The sequence below is a fragment of the Chelonia mydas genome, chromosome 11 (genome assembly GCF_015237465.2).
Source record: "Chelonia mydas isolate rCheMyd1 chromosome 11, rCheMyd1.pri.v2, whole genome shotgun sequence".
NCBI lineage: Eukaryota > Metazoa > Chordata > Testudines > Cheloniidae > Chelonia > Chelonia mydas.
This window is the reverse complement of record NC_051251.2, coordinates 52,773,418-52,791,443: the sequence shown is the minus strand read 5'-3', so window position 1 is coordinate 52,791,443 and position 18,026 is coordinate 52,773,418. Positions and strand designations below refer to the sequence as shown.

Here is an 18,026-nt window from a genome sequence, read left to right as displayed (position 1 = left end):
CAGTCATCCCCTGCAGCAGCAGCTCACATAGTCTAAGGAGATAGATCCAGGGCTGATTAAAAATGTACATGAATCCCCATATCAAATATATATGGGCATATAGATGTTAGGTACATCCCCCCCACTCCAGAATAAAATCCGTTGTAAACTGACACTTAGGGGTGCTCCTATACATTTCTGCTCAGCATTGTCATTAAAAATCAGAGCAATCAGCAGCTGGACCAATATTAACGTTCATGCCAGCCTCAACATAGGTGTCACTGAAGAAATAATTTGGGGACAGTTGGGTGCATGTGTGTAACTGAGGGCATAATCTGGCCTTCAGAACCTTTATTGCTGGCTGTTGTGTCAGAAGTAAAGAACTCGGGTTGACTTTCAGATCCCAAACTCAGTTTGTAGAGTGGGCCATTAGGAAAAATTATAGCTTTAGTGGTAAACTGAGGACAGTTGGCATGGCGATCACTGAAAGTCAGTAAGCATAAGACACTACGATGCCCTTTTTACTAGTAGTCACTTTCATAGGTGCTGGAACTAGGGGTGCTGCTGCACCCCCTGGCTTGAAGTGGTTTCCATCATATGCAGGGTTTACAGTTTAGTTCAATGGCTCTTGGCACCCCCCTATACGAATTGTTCCAGCACCTCTGGTCACTTTTCAGAGCAGAACTGCACTTTACGTATTGCTCATAGCTCACGAGTTTTCTGTTGTCGTTTCCTTTGATTCTGTGCTATGCGTTCATCTCATGGGCACTTCCTAAACCACTTTTCTTTCCCATATCTTTCAGCTCCACAGACACTCTGTATGGTGCTTGAAAGTAGTACACAAATCACATGGACTATTGTAGATCTCCACCTGTCTTAACGTGAAAGATAATCACAGCCACGCAGAATCCTCTTGGTCATTAAGGTCACTTGCGCCTTTTTGTCCCCATTCCTTCACCCCAGAAGAAAGGGGTATTTTGTTTGTGGGCAAAGCCATGTTTCTCCTCACAGCTAGAATTCTTTTATTCTGTGGGATGGCAAAGGTGCAACCCCCCTACTTACCCAAGGAGAAAGAAACTTGAGAAACATCATTAATCATGCAAACTGTCTCCTGTACTAGTGCCAGCAAAGTAATCTTCCTTACTCCACCCATCAATATTCTTGACACCTGTCTTAAAACTTAGGTCATGCATATCCATCTGCCATTATAGAAGTGTCAATGTGCAAACACCTCTTTGCTATTTTTAGGGTCATATGAAAAGTATTCATCAACTTTCTGTCACCTCGTCCAATTTGTCACCTTTAATGCTTTCTACCAACATCCTCATTGGTCACCTTTTTTTAAAAACAAGTTTTTTTAGGAAGATGTTTGAGACTTCATCGGGCACAGAAGAGAGTAATGTTTCCAATGCCAATCAGAGGGCAACAACTTTTGGGCTCACTTTCCCTGCAAGAACCTCCCTATTGTTAATGATGGGAAGTGCATGTCATCTTCTCCAGAACAAGAAGCTTAGAGGTGGGTTTTCTTTATCACCTTGATGCCCATTCATGGAATAACAGGGCCAGAATCTCAGCAGATTTAAATCAGTATAGTTCTATTTTAATCAATGGTGCAGTGTTGATTTATACCAGCTGCTGATCTGGCCCATAAATGTTTAACTAAGAGTGTGCTGCCTTCAGTACCACCAGCATTCACAGACAAATGACCATGATCCCCGTCTCATCATCTTGACAGTGTTGATAGTACAGATGTGGATGAAAACAAAGCCCAAGCTATGTATTTATTAACAATTTGTAATAACCATACAGAAAGGATTTTGAGTCGTATGTCAGTCAGTAGAAAACAAAACATATGACACCTACCCCACTACCACTGGAGGATGTCTGAATTCCTTCCCAGTATGTAGCTTGATGTCCAGCTCTAAGCATGGATGGGGAAAAGGCATCTCTTTTCTGATGTACATGAAGAAATTCTGCAAATTGCTTACACAGTGAAATTGAGATACTTTACCAGTGCTATTGGATTTTCGACATTAATATACCCAGGTTTAAACTCTGGGTTTACATACCATCTGCCTCATCCTTATCCTTCTTTGAATAATAAGCAAAACAGATAAAATCCTCTCCGTTTTCATTGTGTGGAGTTTCAGGTAGATAAGGATTTGCAATTCCAGAGCTCCAAACAACTCCTTGACCAAGTACATGCTCTTATTTTCAAGTGGAAGATCTGTGACAAAAATCAATACTACCCTCATAGTTATTATAATGAATCTGACCCATAGCCTTTCTTAGGATGGCCGCAAGCTTTCATCATGTGTCTAAGGTGTATTTATAAATATTGATTTATATTATAGATTCCCTCTAACATTTCCTATAAAATACTCAAGTCTTGCTGTTTTGCTCTCCATGCTCTGCTTGGTATCAAAGGTACAGCAATAAATCAAAAAGACGTGCCTAAAGCCACCACTGATAGCCACAGCGTCCAAGTTATAATAATGAGTTGGTTTGTTTTAATTTGAAGGAAGATCTTGCTTGGAAAGCATTATTTTGATTTAAACATTACTTTGGAAGTCACAGCAGATTCTGTTTACTCGAAAAGAAAAAAAGTGAAACCTTCATATGCAAATGTATGGCATTTCAAAATGTCATATAGCTGTATCTACATATAAATAAGCTGTTTTCTGTATTCTGTGGTAGCAAGGCTGTTTTGATATAGAAATTGAATAATGGTATACAAATTAAAACCAGTGGGATATCATTGGGCCAAGCTTTAGGGCTGTTATTTCCTTAACCATCACTGAACTAGTTAGCTAATATTGCTATCCTTTTGCACAGATAGCCATGGAGTCCAGAATAGGAACATGGTACATAACTGTTACTTGTTTATTTATTAAGAAGTGTAGTGAGAGCAAATATACCAGGAAAGAAGTGCATGTTCATGCTGCTCCTTACTCCACTGGTGGTTCTATTGACTATTGGAGACATCCGGGTTTGGATCCCAGAAGATCAGTATTGAATCTAGAGGATGGCAGGTAGTTTGGTTTCAATATAATTGTTCCAGCTGATCCACCTCTGCCACCTCCAGCAATCCCATTGCCTCCTTCCTTTACTGCCGTGCAGTAATATCATGGGTGGATTTGGGCCTATAAAGTAGTTTTGTTCTTCTCTCTCTCCTACCCTTTTATTTGTGTTGTGGGGTTGGGTTTGTTTCTCTGTTTGGTTTTTGTTCCTTGTTTCTTGGTTTTTGGAATAAACTGTCTTGTTTTAATGATACTGATGCATAGATGGGAAGTTTGGTGGTCTCAGTTCAGTTCCCAGTGTGCACATTTCAAGAGTCACTATCATTGGCACTAGCCTGCAACCTTAACCAATAGACCAAGAAGGGAATAGAAGCTGAAGTACCCTTTCAGTCTAGAGAGGAACACTTCATTCTAGGGTGGAGAAATGTATCCAGCCATTATCAGGGCTGTACCTGTTCTATGGATAAATACAACACTTCTCATGTCTCCATCTCCAGTAGAGGGCTTTGGCACACAGGCTAACAAGCTGGAACCCACCAGATTTCTAAACTGACACCAACATTTGTAAAATATTGAATTACAATAATAATCATATTGTCCCATTCATTAAAAGTTCAGGTCCATCAATGGCTATTAGCCAGAATGGGCAGGGATGGTGTCCCTAGCCTCTGTTTGCCAGAAGCTGGGAATGGATCGCTTGATGACTACCTGTTCAGTTCATTCCCTCTGGGGCACCTGGCATTGGCCACTGTCAGAAGACAGGATACTGGGCTAGATGGACCTTTGGTCTGACCCATTGTGGCCATTCTTATGTTCATGAGCTGCTTCATGCACCTGTCCGGGGAGTAAGGGGGTATACGGTAACCCCCTTACTCCCCCGTAAGGGCTACGTACCCTACCAATCTGTGCATGGGAGCAGTGGGGCTGTGGTTTTTAAAAATTAAAAAAAAAAATAAAAAAAAAAGTGGGTGAACTAACCTAAACTAAACTCTATGTTCCCCAAATGGGAAGTGGGTAAACTCCATTTACCCTTGACTACACTACAGGACTGCATGGGAGGGAGAGTAGCTGCCATGGAGCCAGTAGTGCCTCCCCCCATAGGTGCACAGGGAGCAGCTAACACCTTGTCTCCACTTCCAAAACAGCAGACAGCACAGACAGCGTGGAGGGTGATTTAATCCATGTCAGGTGTAGGACTGCCACACACCGTTCTCCCCTGGAGCAATAGGGACCAAACTGGGACTCTGAATCACAATTCAGTCCCCAGTCTACTCCTATGCCAGTACACCTACACACTGCTCCTTACCCACGGCTTCTCCTAACCCCATGATCTAGCCCTGAGTCGTTAAGCCAGAGTTTTATATAACTGTTCCTTCCCAGGACATCTATGGGGACTGAACTTGCGACCTGTGGATCTAAGCATGAGTCCCTACTATGTAAGCTAAATAACCAGATTGCTAGTGCAATGCCAATAGCAAACTCTTAAACTTCAAGATCTGGTCTTGTCACTCATGAGGGACAAAGAGCCACGTGTGCTAGTGTAGGAGAAATTGTTTTAAGACACATTTGTCTGGTTAGTGCTTTTTATTTTCCCTTTTAGACCTGCTAATATCACTGATTGCGTCTACTGAGAGTGCAAGCACATGGCAGGTGGTTATTGTTATTTGTATTACAGTAGCACCTAGAAGTGCCAGGCAGGTTGGGACCCCACTGGGCTAGGCTCTGTATAGACATATAATAAAATAATTCCTTCCCCCAGCTTGCTTACAAGCACAGTATAAACAAAATACAATGGCCAAACGAATGGGGATGGGACAGGCAAGAAGGGTAACAATAATACGTGCTTGTTTTGAATGAACTAGCATCATTGTGGCTTATAGGAAATGGATTAACGGGTTAACTGGAATTTTGTCAAGCAATTCTCAACCTATTCAGTTGTTTCACCAGTACTGTGTATAAATGTAGGTACATTTTTATGGTTTTAAAAACTCAGAAATGTTTTTAGAATATATTTTTTTTCAAATATGCTGACATGCTTTGATTATTTTTGCTTGGTATGAACATCTGGGGATTATTAGTGTGCCTTTATTCATAACTTTCCATTATTAATTATGGCAACAGACTGAATAATTATGATATACTGCTGTAAGAGGCAGAGATCTTACTATTTTTGCAGTGTACTGTATTAGAAACCATCGTCTTAAACATAAAAAGTACTACGTTATTTTTAAAACAGAAAATGGATGTTATCCTCAGTCCAGGGAACTCGTTTGCATGACAACCTTTAAAATGAATAAGTGACTGAGTCGTGCAAGTGTCTTTTGTGTCTGAGAAAAGATATGAATGCAATTTAATTCAGAGGGATCCATTTTTTTCCCTGCTTGGTAAAATTAATAATATCAGGATGGTATTTATTACACGGTTTTCAGGGAGCTGCATATGGAAGGATGTGAGAGGCTCAACTGCCTAGTGTGACTCCACTGAAGCCATTGAGTTACTCTTGGGTGAGTTTAGCCCCATGTTGTAACATGCTGTTGGGGGGAGGTTTTCAAAGGCACAGGTGGCATTTCGGTGCCCAACTCCCACTGACTGTCAATGGGAGTGGGTTCCAAACTTCCATTTGTACTTTTGGACTCGTTCTCCCTTTTGAGCAAATTCTTCAGGTCAATGCGCAGCCCAAGTAGCACCCTGGTGGGGAAGTGGAGGAAAAGGAGTCTTCTTTCCAGAACAATGATAGAGCTGCTCCATGGAGTATGTTGGTGCCAGGAGCCTTCTGCACCTCTGCCATAGCAACAAGACCATACAAGAATGACACCTCTGGCTGCAGCCCACGCCTGTCTGCTTCATGCCGCCATGCAGAGAGCTTCTGCACATGGGACTCCATGTTACACAGGGTATGTGCCCTTTACACATGCCCCCTTCAAATTCTGCCCCACCTTCATCACCCTTGAGAGTAGAACTTCTCTGGTTCTGCTGCACCTTCCATGGTCACAGGGTCAGGATTTGCAACATTTTAAGAGAAATGGAATACCCATTAAACAGATGGTTAATTTACTATAGTTGAGACATGAACGGCTGTTAGTGACTAAATTGTTTCCTGCTGAAATATGGTCTGTTCATTGGAAGCACTAATCAGATGTAGGGAGTCCTGCTCTGTGGAGCACAAACTTGAACAAAGGAAATACTGTATCTGTCTGTTCCATCAGAACCAGGGCTTTGTTGTGACATCTTGGTTCTTATAGTGCTTCTGTCACCTCGCTGTCTGAGCACCTCATGTGCCTGGGAATTCTGGGTAGCTATGCACACATGTAGTAAAATTATTTAATGGCCCCTGCTAGGTGAGGAGTGCTCTCAACTGTTGTTGAAGTAAATAGAAGAAAACCCACTAAAACAATCATGAATTATCAGAGACAGGGAATTTGAGCCTAAGTGGCGTCATTGCCCCACTCCTTCTGCCCATGCAGTGCAGTGGATATCTCTGGGTTGTGAGGGCATGGCTAGGAGGGAGCTGTGCTGAGGAAGTGCTACAGCACCGTTCCCCCTGCAGATGCATAGCCACAGGAAGGAAAGCTGACTCTGAAAGAATCGTGGGGGAGTATCAAAGGATTTCCCTGTGGATGCACCAGCAGTGTTGGCCCTGTACCTTCGCCCCAGTCATTGTAACCTTTCCAGGTAACTATGACCATCCCGTGAGCTTTTCCACATGCGCTGGGTGGGCCTTTGTTCTTACAGTCTAACTTTAGCTCTCTAGTCATTTCCATTGCCTTCTTCTAAACTCCTTGGACAAATTCCTAATAGTGAAGTGCTCAGAGCTGCAGGCAGTAATCTTGGTGCCATCTCACAACAGATGCACTGAGAAGAAATATCATCATGCTGCTCTGCGACATTGTGCCTCGCATGCGCTGCTCAGTACCACATTGGCTTTTCTTTCTCCCTTCAAAATAAATGTCTGAGTGGAAGTGGATGCTCTGCTCCTCCCTCCTACCCCTTGGCACACACAAACATATGCACACACACGATCTTGGATGCTTGTATAATCTAAATTACACACTGCTTCACCATGTCTCTCATTCAGAGAAGGAGAGGTTGGAATTCTTCCATGTAGGCTTTGGTGCATATCATTGGAAAAGTTGCCAGATATATGAAAAGGGACACATTTCCAAAAGGGATAGAGAAGTTTAAGAAGTAGAACTGACCCAGTTAGGAAAGCAAGAGGAGAGTCCCTTTTCCCGCATTTAAATCCTCAGAAAGTGTGATTTGTGAGGAGTTGCCACTTCAGTACCAATAGGAGAACTCTGATGTAAATTTGATTGACCTCAGCAGCATTTGAAGTGTTGTGTTATTATATAAGTGAATTCTTCTTCACGTTGTCTCCAGTGAGATAGGCATAAAATAGCTTTAATTGAATATTTGGCATTGTGTCTTCTGGTACCATCCCATATTATGTCTACACAACTATGCAATCTCCAAAAAATGCAATCTCGCCCCACTCATGTCCATTCAGAATAGTACCACAAAGATCATTTTCCTAACCCATCTCTTCGCATCCCTCCATTAGCTGCTTCTTCATTATGGCATCAAACATAAAGCTGCTTGTCTTCACTCCCCTGGCCCTAAACAGCTTTTCTCCACGTACCTATCATACGTTAATCAGTACTGAAAGATCGACTCCTGCCTCTGATGACCCAGGATGCCAGCCTAAAACTCTCCTTTGCCATGTTGCCTACCAAAAACTTAGGCTGCTGATATCTTTGGTCCACTGACTGTCAACCTGGCCACTTGCCTCATTGTTTCTTGTACTTTCCTGTCAGTATCGACCAGTTGTCTCGTGGTTTGTAAGCCCTTTGAGACAAGAACCATCTTCTTGTTCTGTATTTGAACAGTGCCTAGCACAACAGAGTCTTGGTCTAGGACTGCAGCTCTTAGATGCTATGATAATACAAATAATAATAATTTTGAAAGCCCTTGCTGGGGAATTTCCATTTTACAGTAGTGGTAGAACACAAACCTTAATCTTTTTTACCTAAGCCAACATTTTCTTACATGGTCATTATCTATTAATTGAGTGTCAATACTGTGCGCTGCGCTCTAGGAAACAGAGAGGATGACATGGGAATCTATAACCTAAGGCACTGATCTTGCATGTTCTTACTCACATTATAAATCTCATTGATTGAGATGGGACTATTCATATAATGTAGAATTAGACCATTCTCAAACATATACAATTCCCACAGTGCCAGATTTTTGTCTGTTCCTATCCAGAGTAGCTAATTTGATGTGAATGGATTTATTCCAAATTTTCTCTGGTGTGACTGAGATTTAAATCTAGCCCATTGAGTTCAAAGGAAGTTTGGGGACCGTGAAGACTGCAGGATCAGGATTTAGATTGCATTTTCTCTGACCTGTGTAGAATATGCTCCTGTTCTTAGACAAATTCTTTCTTCATTTGTATCTCACCTTCTATTCAGAGTTTTACAGAAGATTCAATGGTTATTAGCTTCCAAATATGTTTGCATAGATACAGATGTATAGTTAGACTGAAATTAACAAAGTAAAAAGAATACTAAATACAGTTGCAATAATTTTTAATGAGATGAAATCAACATGTCCTTAAACATACATATTAAGGAGCATAGACCAGATATCTGTAAATGGATGTCTTTTATTTAACATTTTCTAAGAAATTCCTTCAGTGGAAGCAAGGTCTCTAAGACCAGCCATCTATTATTACATCATAGATTAATTTCCACTTGAATGGTCCTGAATAAACTTTTTAGTAACTAGTTATATGCTTATAACCAGTTTTATAGTGATTTCTTTTCATCATGTCCTTATTTTATTCTGTTAAATGAATGCAGAGACGGGCCTAGTTAATGGCATTTTTCTTCCGTTTTTTATTTACTTGATCTTTTGTTTGTGGAACTCAATCACTCATTTCTGAGATAAAGAGCAATTACAAGGCTTTCTGTCATTTGGAAGACTTGGAAGAAGTCTAAAGTATGGAAGCAATTGTCTCTTTTTTCCCACCTTGGAGAAGTTAAAATTATGAACAAGCAAAAAATTTTCCCAAGAAAGAGGGAACCAAGGAGGAAAAAAATGAGGCATTAAGTTATTAAATATAACAAAAATTCAGTTATGTTGTTTGTCACTTCTTTGACTCACTGCCCCAGGAGGGGTTCAGGGAAGGATTATGCCATTAGAATCATATAGCCTGCTAGCCCTTGTACACCAGCCCTACTTCATGGACTGGGGCAGAAGGGAAGCATGGTCCCAGGTCTTCCCAGCCACTTTGGCTTGATGTCCACCCTGGAGCACATGGAGGGAACATCCCCAGCTCATCCCCAGTTACAGTGAAGAGCTCCTGGCTTTCCCCACACCCTGTACAAAGCTCAGAGAAAATCTAGCCCCAGTGATCCTAATGAAAATGGCATATGCAGTTAGTCCTGCATGTGAAGTAAATTGTAGTAAATGAAGAGCACTGTTATTAAAGGGTGTGGCACAGTATGATTTCCTTGTTAAGAGTCGACTTAGTGGATTGATTTAAGATGCAGTTTTTCCTGAAAAAATCAAGATCTTATCCGTGTTCATATATTCCCATTAATGTCTGAGATAACTGAGGAAAATGTATAATCTTCCATTTCTGTTGCTTTGGAAGTTCTTCACTACAACCGGTAATCTGCTTAGATGAATGTTACAGATATTCCAAATGCTAAGAATTCTTTTTCAAAAGTCTCGAATGCTATAATTCCAGACAGAAGTTTCTTGAAGACAATATTAAAATTACATTTTGTTTTCTTTCAATGTATTTGTAATTGTGTGATCATAGATAATATGCAAGTGAAGAGTCACTGGGCCCAGGGGTGTTGTTTGGGCTTCAGAAGTCAGGAAAGATTTTTTCCCACAGCACAGCATTGCACTGAGAGGTGCACTATGGGACTGAAGAGCATTTCTCAATCTTTTCATGTATTTTTCCTCACTACGTCCCTGAGAGGCAAGGAAATGCTATTATCTCCAGTATGCAGTTGCGGAATTGAGACACAGAGTGATTACAACCCAAAGCCTCAGGTATTTAGGCCCCTAATTCCCATTGGTTTAAATGAGAGTTAGGCACCTAAATACTTTTGGGTTTCTGGCAAAGTTACACAAGTAGTCTGTGGTGGAGCTGAGAACTGAACCTGTTTCCTTAGTCTTAGACTAGTGTTCTAACCATTGGATAGTCCTTCCTCCAAGAGGTTTGTGGTCCCTTCTGGTGGTGAGATGGTGATTTTACAGGACAAGCTATCTGCTACATCCTCTGGAAAATTCTAGGAGAAATGGTTGGGCAGATTTAGCTAACTGGAAATGCAGTATGTGGGCCAAAAATGTGGGAATGTTTAAGTCTTTAGACATCTATAATATTTTTTTCTATTTTTTTTTTGGATGTGCCACTCTTTTTCATGTTGTATACATAATAAATGCAAATAGAAAAATAGGTGTGAAGCATCCTAAGAGAAGTTCATAGTAACAGGAAATTCTGTGACTTCAAATAGGACTGAAGTCATGGGGGAGGGGGTTTCTCGTACCTCACAGTCTCCATGATGTTCCCCACGAGCCTGTTGAATTGGCTAATAAAACACATGGTATAGGTCTTTGGTCTCCACAGCTACTTCCGAGGGTATACTTGAAAATATTCTCGTAGGCATACAAAGTTTAGAAGATTATTTGATTCTTTAGAGAGTAGATTAGATTTACTGTCTATAAAAATGTCTGATCAGGAGAGAAAAATTAAAATTTATTGACAAAAGTATTAATGAAATCCATGAAAAATTAAATAGCTGTGGACAGAACACAAGACATTTGTCATTTGGCTAATTCAAGTACTTTTGCCTAGGAAATATGACAGTCTATAACATTTTGCCACGATCTATGACATGTGTTCTGGATTTTCCCAACACTCTTGTGGGGAAGAAACTGTATGATTTTAATGCAGAAGCTTTACATATTACGAGTGATTGTAACACTCACACACACACACACACACACTCCCTTCAGAAGTCTAAATTATTTTCTGTCTCCAATAAGGAGCTTCTACAAATGTTTTCTACAAAATCTATTACCCATACAATGATTGTAACTTTCTTATTACCTGTTCATCTTAAAAGGCTAATAAGCAGAGATGGCCAAAAGTCAGAATTTTCATTTTGCAGGAAAAGTTTGCCATTTTAATATTTGTTTTCATTCCAAATTTGGGGGATAAATATGTTTTTAAAACCCCATAAAATACAATTTTTTAAAAATCCATTCTAAAAATATTGTTTTGGGGGGGTAGTCAAAATTTCATCTCAAATCTAAATTATTATTTCAAAATGTTTCATGGAATTTTTTTGCATTTTTATTTTATTATTTTACATTATTTCATTACATGTCAATAGTAACAGTATTGCATATTATCACATCAAGTCAATTAATTTTTATGTTTATATTATTTTATTTTCAAAATCATTGAGTCGTTGCTATTTAATACAGATTGAAACATTTTACCTTATTTCCTAGATCAAAGTGTCTCCCATTTGTGTCGTAATGAAACAGATTGACGCTTTGACAGTTTCAGTAAGAACATAAGTTAAGCACTCAGTGATGAATTAGACAAGCATCTGTTTTCAGTATCCTAGAAAAATAACTCCAGGTTAACACAAGGATATTGAAAACAGCAGCTCCTCATATTAGTACACTGAGAGCTTATCTTCTTTTCATGTTGAAAGTGTCAATTGTCAGTCTGTTTCATTACAACACAAACAGGAGACCTTTTCAACAGGAAAAGAAGATGTGATGTTTCAATCTGTACAAAGGAGCATCTACCCGTAGTGATTTTAGAAGTAAAACAATAGAACAGAATATTTAACTATTATATTATGCCATTATGATATGTCATTTTATGATCTCTGAGTAGAACTGCATAATATGGCATGACTTGCCCTGGTATGACACATCGTGTTATGCACTGACATGTCATGAAAATTGTCAAAATAATACAAACACTGTGAAAGTGAAAAAACCTAACATAAAATAAATATTGAAATGAAAAATTCATTTTGAAATAGAATTTTGAATTTTTCCAAAATGAATTTTTTGAAGCCAAAAATTTTGTTTCATGGGAAATTTCATTAAAATCAATACAATTTCATTAAAATGTTAGTTTTGTTGAAATGACGTTTTCTGATGAAAAACTGTTCTGAAGAAAATTTTCCAACCAGCTTTACTAATAATAGGTCTGGGGGGCAAATGTGATAGTTCTTTTAAAAACAAAAAATTGAGGTATACTTCCAGGTGTGTCAAGAATCACATATGCTCAGAGAAAGAAACTATTGATTCTACAAGCTGAATTTTCATCTTTGGGCTATCTGTTTTATTTCCATCCATATTTGGTCTTAGGAAATTTCAGAAAAAGTATGACTTCCATTATTTTGATGAAAATAAACTTTTCCTTACCACCTACTTGTCTAATAAGGATATATATAGAATGCTTCATATTTGAAGATGAGCTATCAACCTTAATGTTACGTCAATTTAATAAACTTTGAACTCATGGGTAGTATTGCTCTCTGCCAGAAAAAAGAAGTATGACTTTAAATTTAAGCTTTGCTCTCTGTAGATGTGAGATTGGTGCTGAAGATGAGCTCCTCAGTTTAGTGAGGAAATCTGATTAGTTTAAATATGTGCCTGCAGTATCTGCTTTTTGAATAATCACAAATTATGCTGGGAAAACCCCGTTATTTCTTCTCCTGTGAGGCCTGGAAACCTGTTTTGCTCAGTTATAACCCCTTGGGTATCATAAAGTCTTTTTTATTTCATCAGTGGTCTAAATGTTAAAGAAAATGGCTTTGCTTTATGGGTCTTATTTCAGTAATTATTATTGAATGATGAACAGTGAATGAACCACACATGACAAATGGTAGTCTCATTGCTTAATGCATCTCTGGAAGGTGCTCTGATAGAATTATGCTATGGTAATGAGCATTAGAACCTAGACGATCTAGAAATGATTTAAAGAAATAAAAGCACATTGCAATGTTTTGATGGTTTGTTTGTTTTTTAATTGCACTGATTTTCATAGCTCATCAATTCAAAATGAAACAGCTTTTAGTGAATACTTTATTTTTTGGATTTGGGTCTCCTTGAGTCTGTAAAAATGAATCTTCTTATCTGTGCAGTGAAAAAAAAAATTTGCAATACGTGGAGAAGGTCTAAGGTTTCCATGCAAGAGAAATATTCTGGTTGGGAAACAAAATGCTCCCATATCGCACAATTGTTAGAGAATTCGTTAAATTGTATGAACTCTGCTTTCATCCTGTTTGGGATGCTCTTCTGTCTTTTGAATAACTTAAACTGCAGATCAAACTAGAAATGAGGTTTTCTACCATACTGTAGCTTTATGCTTGATAAGATAAGGAAAGGAAATCTTGAGAGCTCAATATCTAACTGCTTTAGAGAAGACTCTAATCAACAAGAGGAACTGTGGATGATTCATTTCTAAATTTCATGGTTTCCTCCTATCTGGATTAAAAGATAAAGCATTATATGGAGCATTTGTAAATCCTAGGCTATTCCATTTCTGATCCAGTCAAACATTCTCCATCACAGTATTATACTTACGGATTTACAAATTATTGGGCCTAGGTTATCTTTTGCAGTGTGCTAGGGGCTAGATGCACAGTGTACTGTTTTTCACACAAGACATAACCACACAAGGAGGGAAAAATCATTCCTTCTCCTATATGAAAGGTGTTGCCATCCCCTGTGCCCTGAAACCATGGAGAACCCTCCACAAGTTCAGGGATATGCCTTTATCCACTTCCACCCTTGCCAACACTGTTACATTTTCCCCAGAGGTAATGCGGGCTAGATTCCTCTCGGCACTGTGAAGTCCACCCCCTCTCCTGCTCCAAAGGGTATCCTATTGGTGGTATGGTGGTGCTGCCCACAAATCAAGGAGAAGCAGGGATCCTTGCTAGTCCAGGGCACAGGGCCACCTGCAGACAATTCTAGGCCATCTGCAAATTCACCAATATCCACAAGGCTTGGAGGGAAAAAAAATGCTGCTCTCTGCCTTTTTTTGTAAGGACACAAACCCCATCCCATAGCCTTGTTAGCAATGACTGAATCTCCAAATATTCCAAATAATATGGATATTAGCAATGGACACAGCTGGCCAGAGCTGAAAATGCTTCAACCTCAAGTTTAGACAGGACCCAACCATGTCCAGCACCACAACAGCTGACACGTCTTTCTACTAACAGGTGTATGTCTTACTGTAGCCAGGCTCAGGAGGGAACCTTGGGGAGTTTTTCTCCCATGAGGCCCAATATGGCTATGTTTTCCCTCAAAAGGGAGCAGTCTGGTCCATGCAAAGGAGCTATGCATCGTGATACCTAGTATCCCACAGTGTTTCACTACCAGCCGCCCTTCCACAGGTAAGACAGCTACATCACGATGAAGGGCTCAGTTAAGGGCCTAGATAGCTAGACTTGTATTAAAATATGTATGTATGTCGTGGTGAACAGTGGCTATCAAAAAATGGGACAATAATATAGCAGCCGCTCTCCATTGTATCCTCACACAGGAACTGCCCATAACCTACACAGCCAGGTAGGCTAATGCTGCTTATTTCAGTGTTAGTTACCTCTCCATGGTTCTTGTCACCCTGGTCTGGAGTATGGTAGCACAGCAACTGTACTGCTGGGCAGAGAAGAGCCTCTGAAAGATGTTGACACTGCAGGTACTCTGCACTGATAGCACAGCTATTGCAAGTTTGTACCGGACCCCCAGGCTTCATGTCTCTAGCCCTTCCTCCACGGCTGCAAATTCCTTGCTCAAGCAGGAGAAAGAAGGTCTATTTCTGCATCCTCAGCCTGGTGCACTATTTTTCACCCCCTTCCTATGGCTTTTCCTGCAGCAGGGGAGAATTTAGCCCTATATTCTGATATGTCCTCACAAAACCCTAATTATGAAAGAGGGCTTTGCATGTTTTAGCAATATCCATAGTTCGGCCACTCCTCAAGGTTTTCCGGGATTGTGGTTTGCTTTTATCTCTTTTAAGATAAGGAAGAATACTCAACTTTATTAGTGCAAGTTGTGAAGATAGCAGAATTCTCTTTGGACAGTAGTGATAGGAAAAAATGCATTATGAAAAATTGAATCTTGGATCTGCTATACCTGTTTTTCCCAAAGGCAAGATAATACTTAAGCATACCTAATGCTGGCATGGCTGAGCCACAGAGCTGAACATAAATTATCATTGTTTTATTAAATCCAAGGAAAATGCAAATCTTTTGTTATTGCTTCCATTTATTTCTGTCAATGTCAGATATCTATCATCAGATATATCCCTCCATTATTCGCTTGTTTTTTCTGGCTAGCATTATTATTGGTGTTAAAATGTATTTTAAAATATTACTAGCAAACTAGAATATTATTATCATAGATGAGAATGCACAACAATGTAAAATTTCAAAACAAAAATCAGCCTTACCTGTTTCGTTAGGGCCAGAATGTGCAATTAAGAGCACAGTCGCTATCCGAAGTACACACACTTAGAGCTAGGCAGGAAATAGGTTTCCCATCCTGTGAATTTTTTTGAGATTTTGTCATTTTTTTTCCCTTCCTGAATCAGGACAAAAGTCGAAATCTTGAAGATTTTTGTGAACTAAAAGCCTGAGAAAAAATTTGGATTGGGTCAGGAAAAATGTTTTGTTTTGATCATTTCAAAATATTTCATTTCAATTTTGACCTCTTAATTTTTATTTTTTTTTACTAAAAGTTAACTTAAATTTGGAAATAAAAAGTTATTTCAAACTGAAAAAAAATGGAAATTTTTTGTTTCAAAAATATCAGAATATCCCATTTTGACAAGTACGAAATTGGATGTTTAAATAATTAAAACATTTTTTTTTCAAAAACGGGAAATTTGTTGAAAATGATCCTTTCCTGCAAACAGTTTCACTTTTTACAACTCAGTGTTTTCTGACTAAAAAGCATTTCACCGAAAAATTCCCAGCCAGCTCTCTAAAAGAGAGTCCATCATTTTGCACTCTTTAGTCCGCTGACCCCAGTGCACCCGGCCTACTGTGTAAACCCGGGCATCTGGGGATTGGGCTGTGTCTTTTCTATGCCCCTTTCATCTAATATCTCCCTTTCCCTCCTAGCCTTTTGGGTTAAGTTTACCCTGCAATAAAAGACCCATGGCAACAAGTCTCTGGGCCTGGGTCAACTGACTTGGGCTCATGGGATTCACGCCACAGGCTAAAATAGCAGTGTAGGGGTTCGGGCTTAGGCTGGGGAAACCTGGCAAGGGCGGGTGGTTACACTGTAGAACAAACCCAGGTCAGTTGAGCCCAGCTCTGAGACTCGCCGACAGGTGGGAGGGGGTTGTAGTGCACACATACCACTTGGTATGACCTTGGGCTCCCTCATGTGTAGATCCTGCCTTTGTGTCTGGCCTTGCATAGCAGGCATTGAGGGAGAATGTTCTCTCTCTCTCTCTATGCCAGGGCCAGATAATCTGACATTTCACATATTAAAAAAAAAAGTACAGATATAAGTCTATGAAGTATGTGCCGAAATCCCTAACCCAGATAGGACAGCTTTGAATGTATTTATCAAGTGTAGTTAACAACTTGATGTTCTACCAAATGAGAGTGAGTATATTGCAGATGGTGCTTAGGCATTTAAACACATTATGTAAATGTTAAACATAGACCCATTTCAACCTAAATTCATATTTGGAGCTTTCAATTTACTGACAACATTGGGGTAAATATTTTCTTTGATTCATATGTTCAGTGCCAATCTAATGCTTGTGGAAATATACCTGTGCACATTGAAAGAGACTATATAATAATGTTGTATGTCTCATCCAAAGATCTCAAAGCACTTTATGAGTATTAAAGAATTTATCCTCACAAGCCCCACTACGGAAGAAGGGATCCCATTTTACATCTGTGGAATCTGAAGCACAGAGTTGTTAAGCAACATGCCCAGTGTCACACAGAAAGTCTGTGACAGAACTGAAAATAAAAACCAGGATTTTTAAGTTCTACTCCTGTGCTTTAGCCACAAAACCATCCTTCATCTCACTACGTGTATTCCACTAAGCATAGAATCACAGGGTTAGAAGGGACTGCAAGGGTCATCTAGTCTAACTCCCTGCCAAGATGCAGGATTTGTTGTGTCTAAACCATCCAAGACAGATGGCTGTCCATCCAGCCTCCTTTTGAAAACCTCCAGTGAAGGAGCTTTCACAACCTCCCTTGGCCATCTGTTCCATTGTCCTACTGTTCTTACAGTTAGGAAGTTTTTCCTGAGATTTAATCCAAATCTGCTATGCTGTAGTTTAAACTCATTCCCTCTTGTCCTGCCCTCTGGGGCAAGAGAGAACAATTTGTCTCTTTTATGGTAGCCTTTCAAGTATATCGATGTCCAGATTCTTCCTAGCCCTGCATGATTCTGCGGAGAGAGAATTTAAAGGAGAACAGATATTATTGGACATTTTTCATGGAATATGTTGTGATGTTTAAATATAGTAAAAAAAATTTTAAAATAGTAAAGTTAGGTTTTCTGGCAACACATTGCAAAAACCTAAAGGGAATTAGATAAGCAAAAGAATCACAAAATAGCTTACAAAGCTCTGCATCTATGCTAGGTGATTCCTGTCTAATATTAGTCCTGTTTAAGCATAGATTTCTGGGTTGCAAAATCATTTCAGTATTTCTCTTTCTTTTACAACTAAATAGGAGTCTTTCACATCTTGCCCTTTTGAATTTTTCCTATGTTGTATCTTGAGCATTTAATGCCATGTTTCTTCTCACCTCCCCTTACTTCATGCTTCCAGGTTGATGATGTTCTTTTCACCTGTGTTCACAGAGAATGCAAATAAACTGGAAGAAAGTGCCAGAGGGATCTACATTCCTTGTCCAGAACACTACAATGGCTTCTGCATGCATGGGAAGTGCGAGCATTCTACTAATATGTTGGAACCATCTTGCAGGT

General features: G+C 39.5%; 1 protein-coding gene across 1 annotated transcript in view; it reads left to right on the top strand.

Moving 5' to 3' along the window:
• The window catches only part of TMEFF2 (transmembrane protein with EGF like and two follistatin like domains 2), a 174,732-nt gene that overhangs the window by 148,520 nt on the left and 8,186 nt on the right, over positions 1-18,026 (top strand). The window contains exon 8 of the mRNA XM_037912933.2: positions 17,901-18,024. Within this exon, the coding sequence (XP_037768861.1) occupies positions 17,901-18,024 (124 nt within the window). The remainder of the gene's footprint in view (positions 1-17,900; positions 18,025-18,026) is intronic.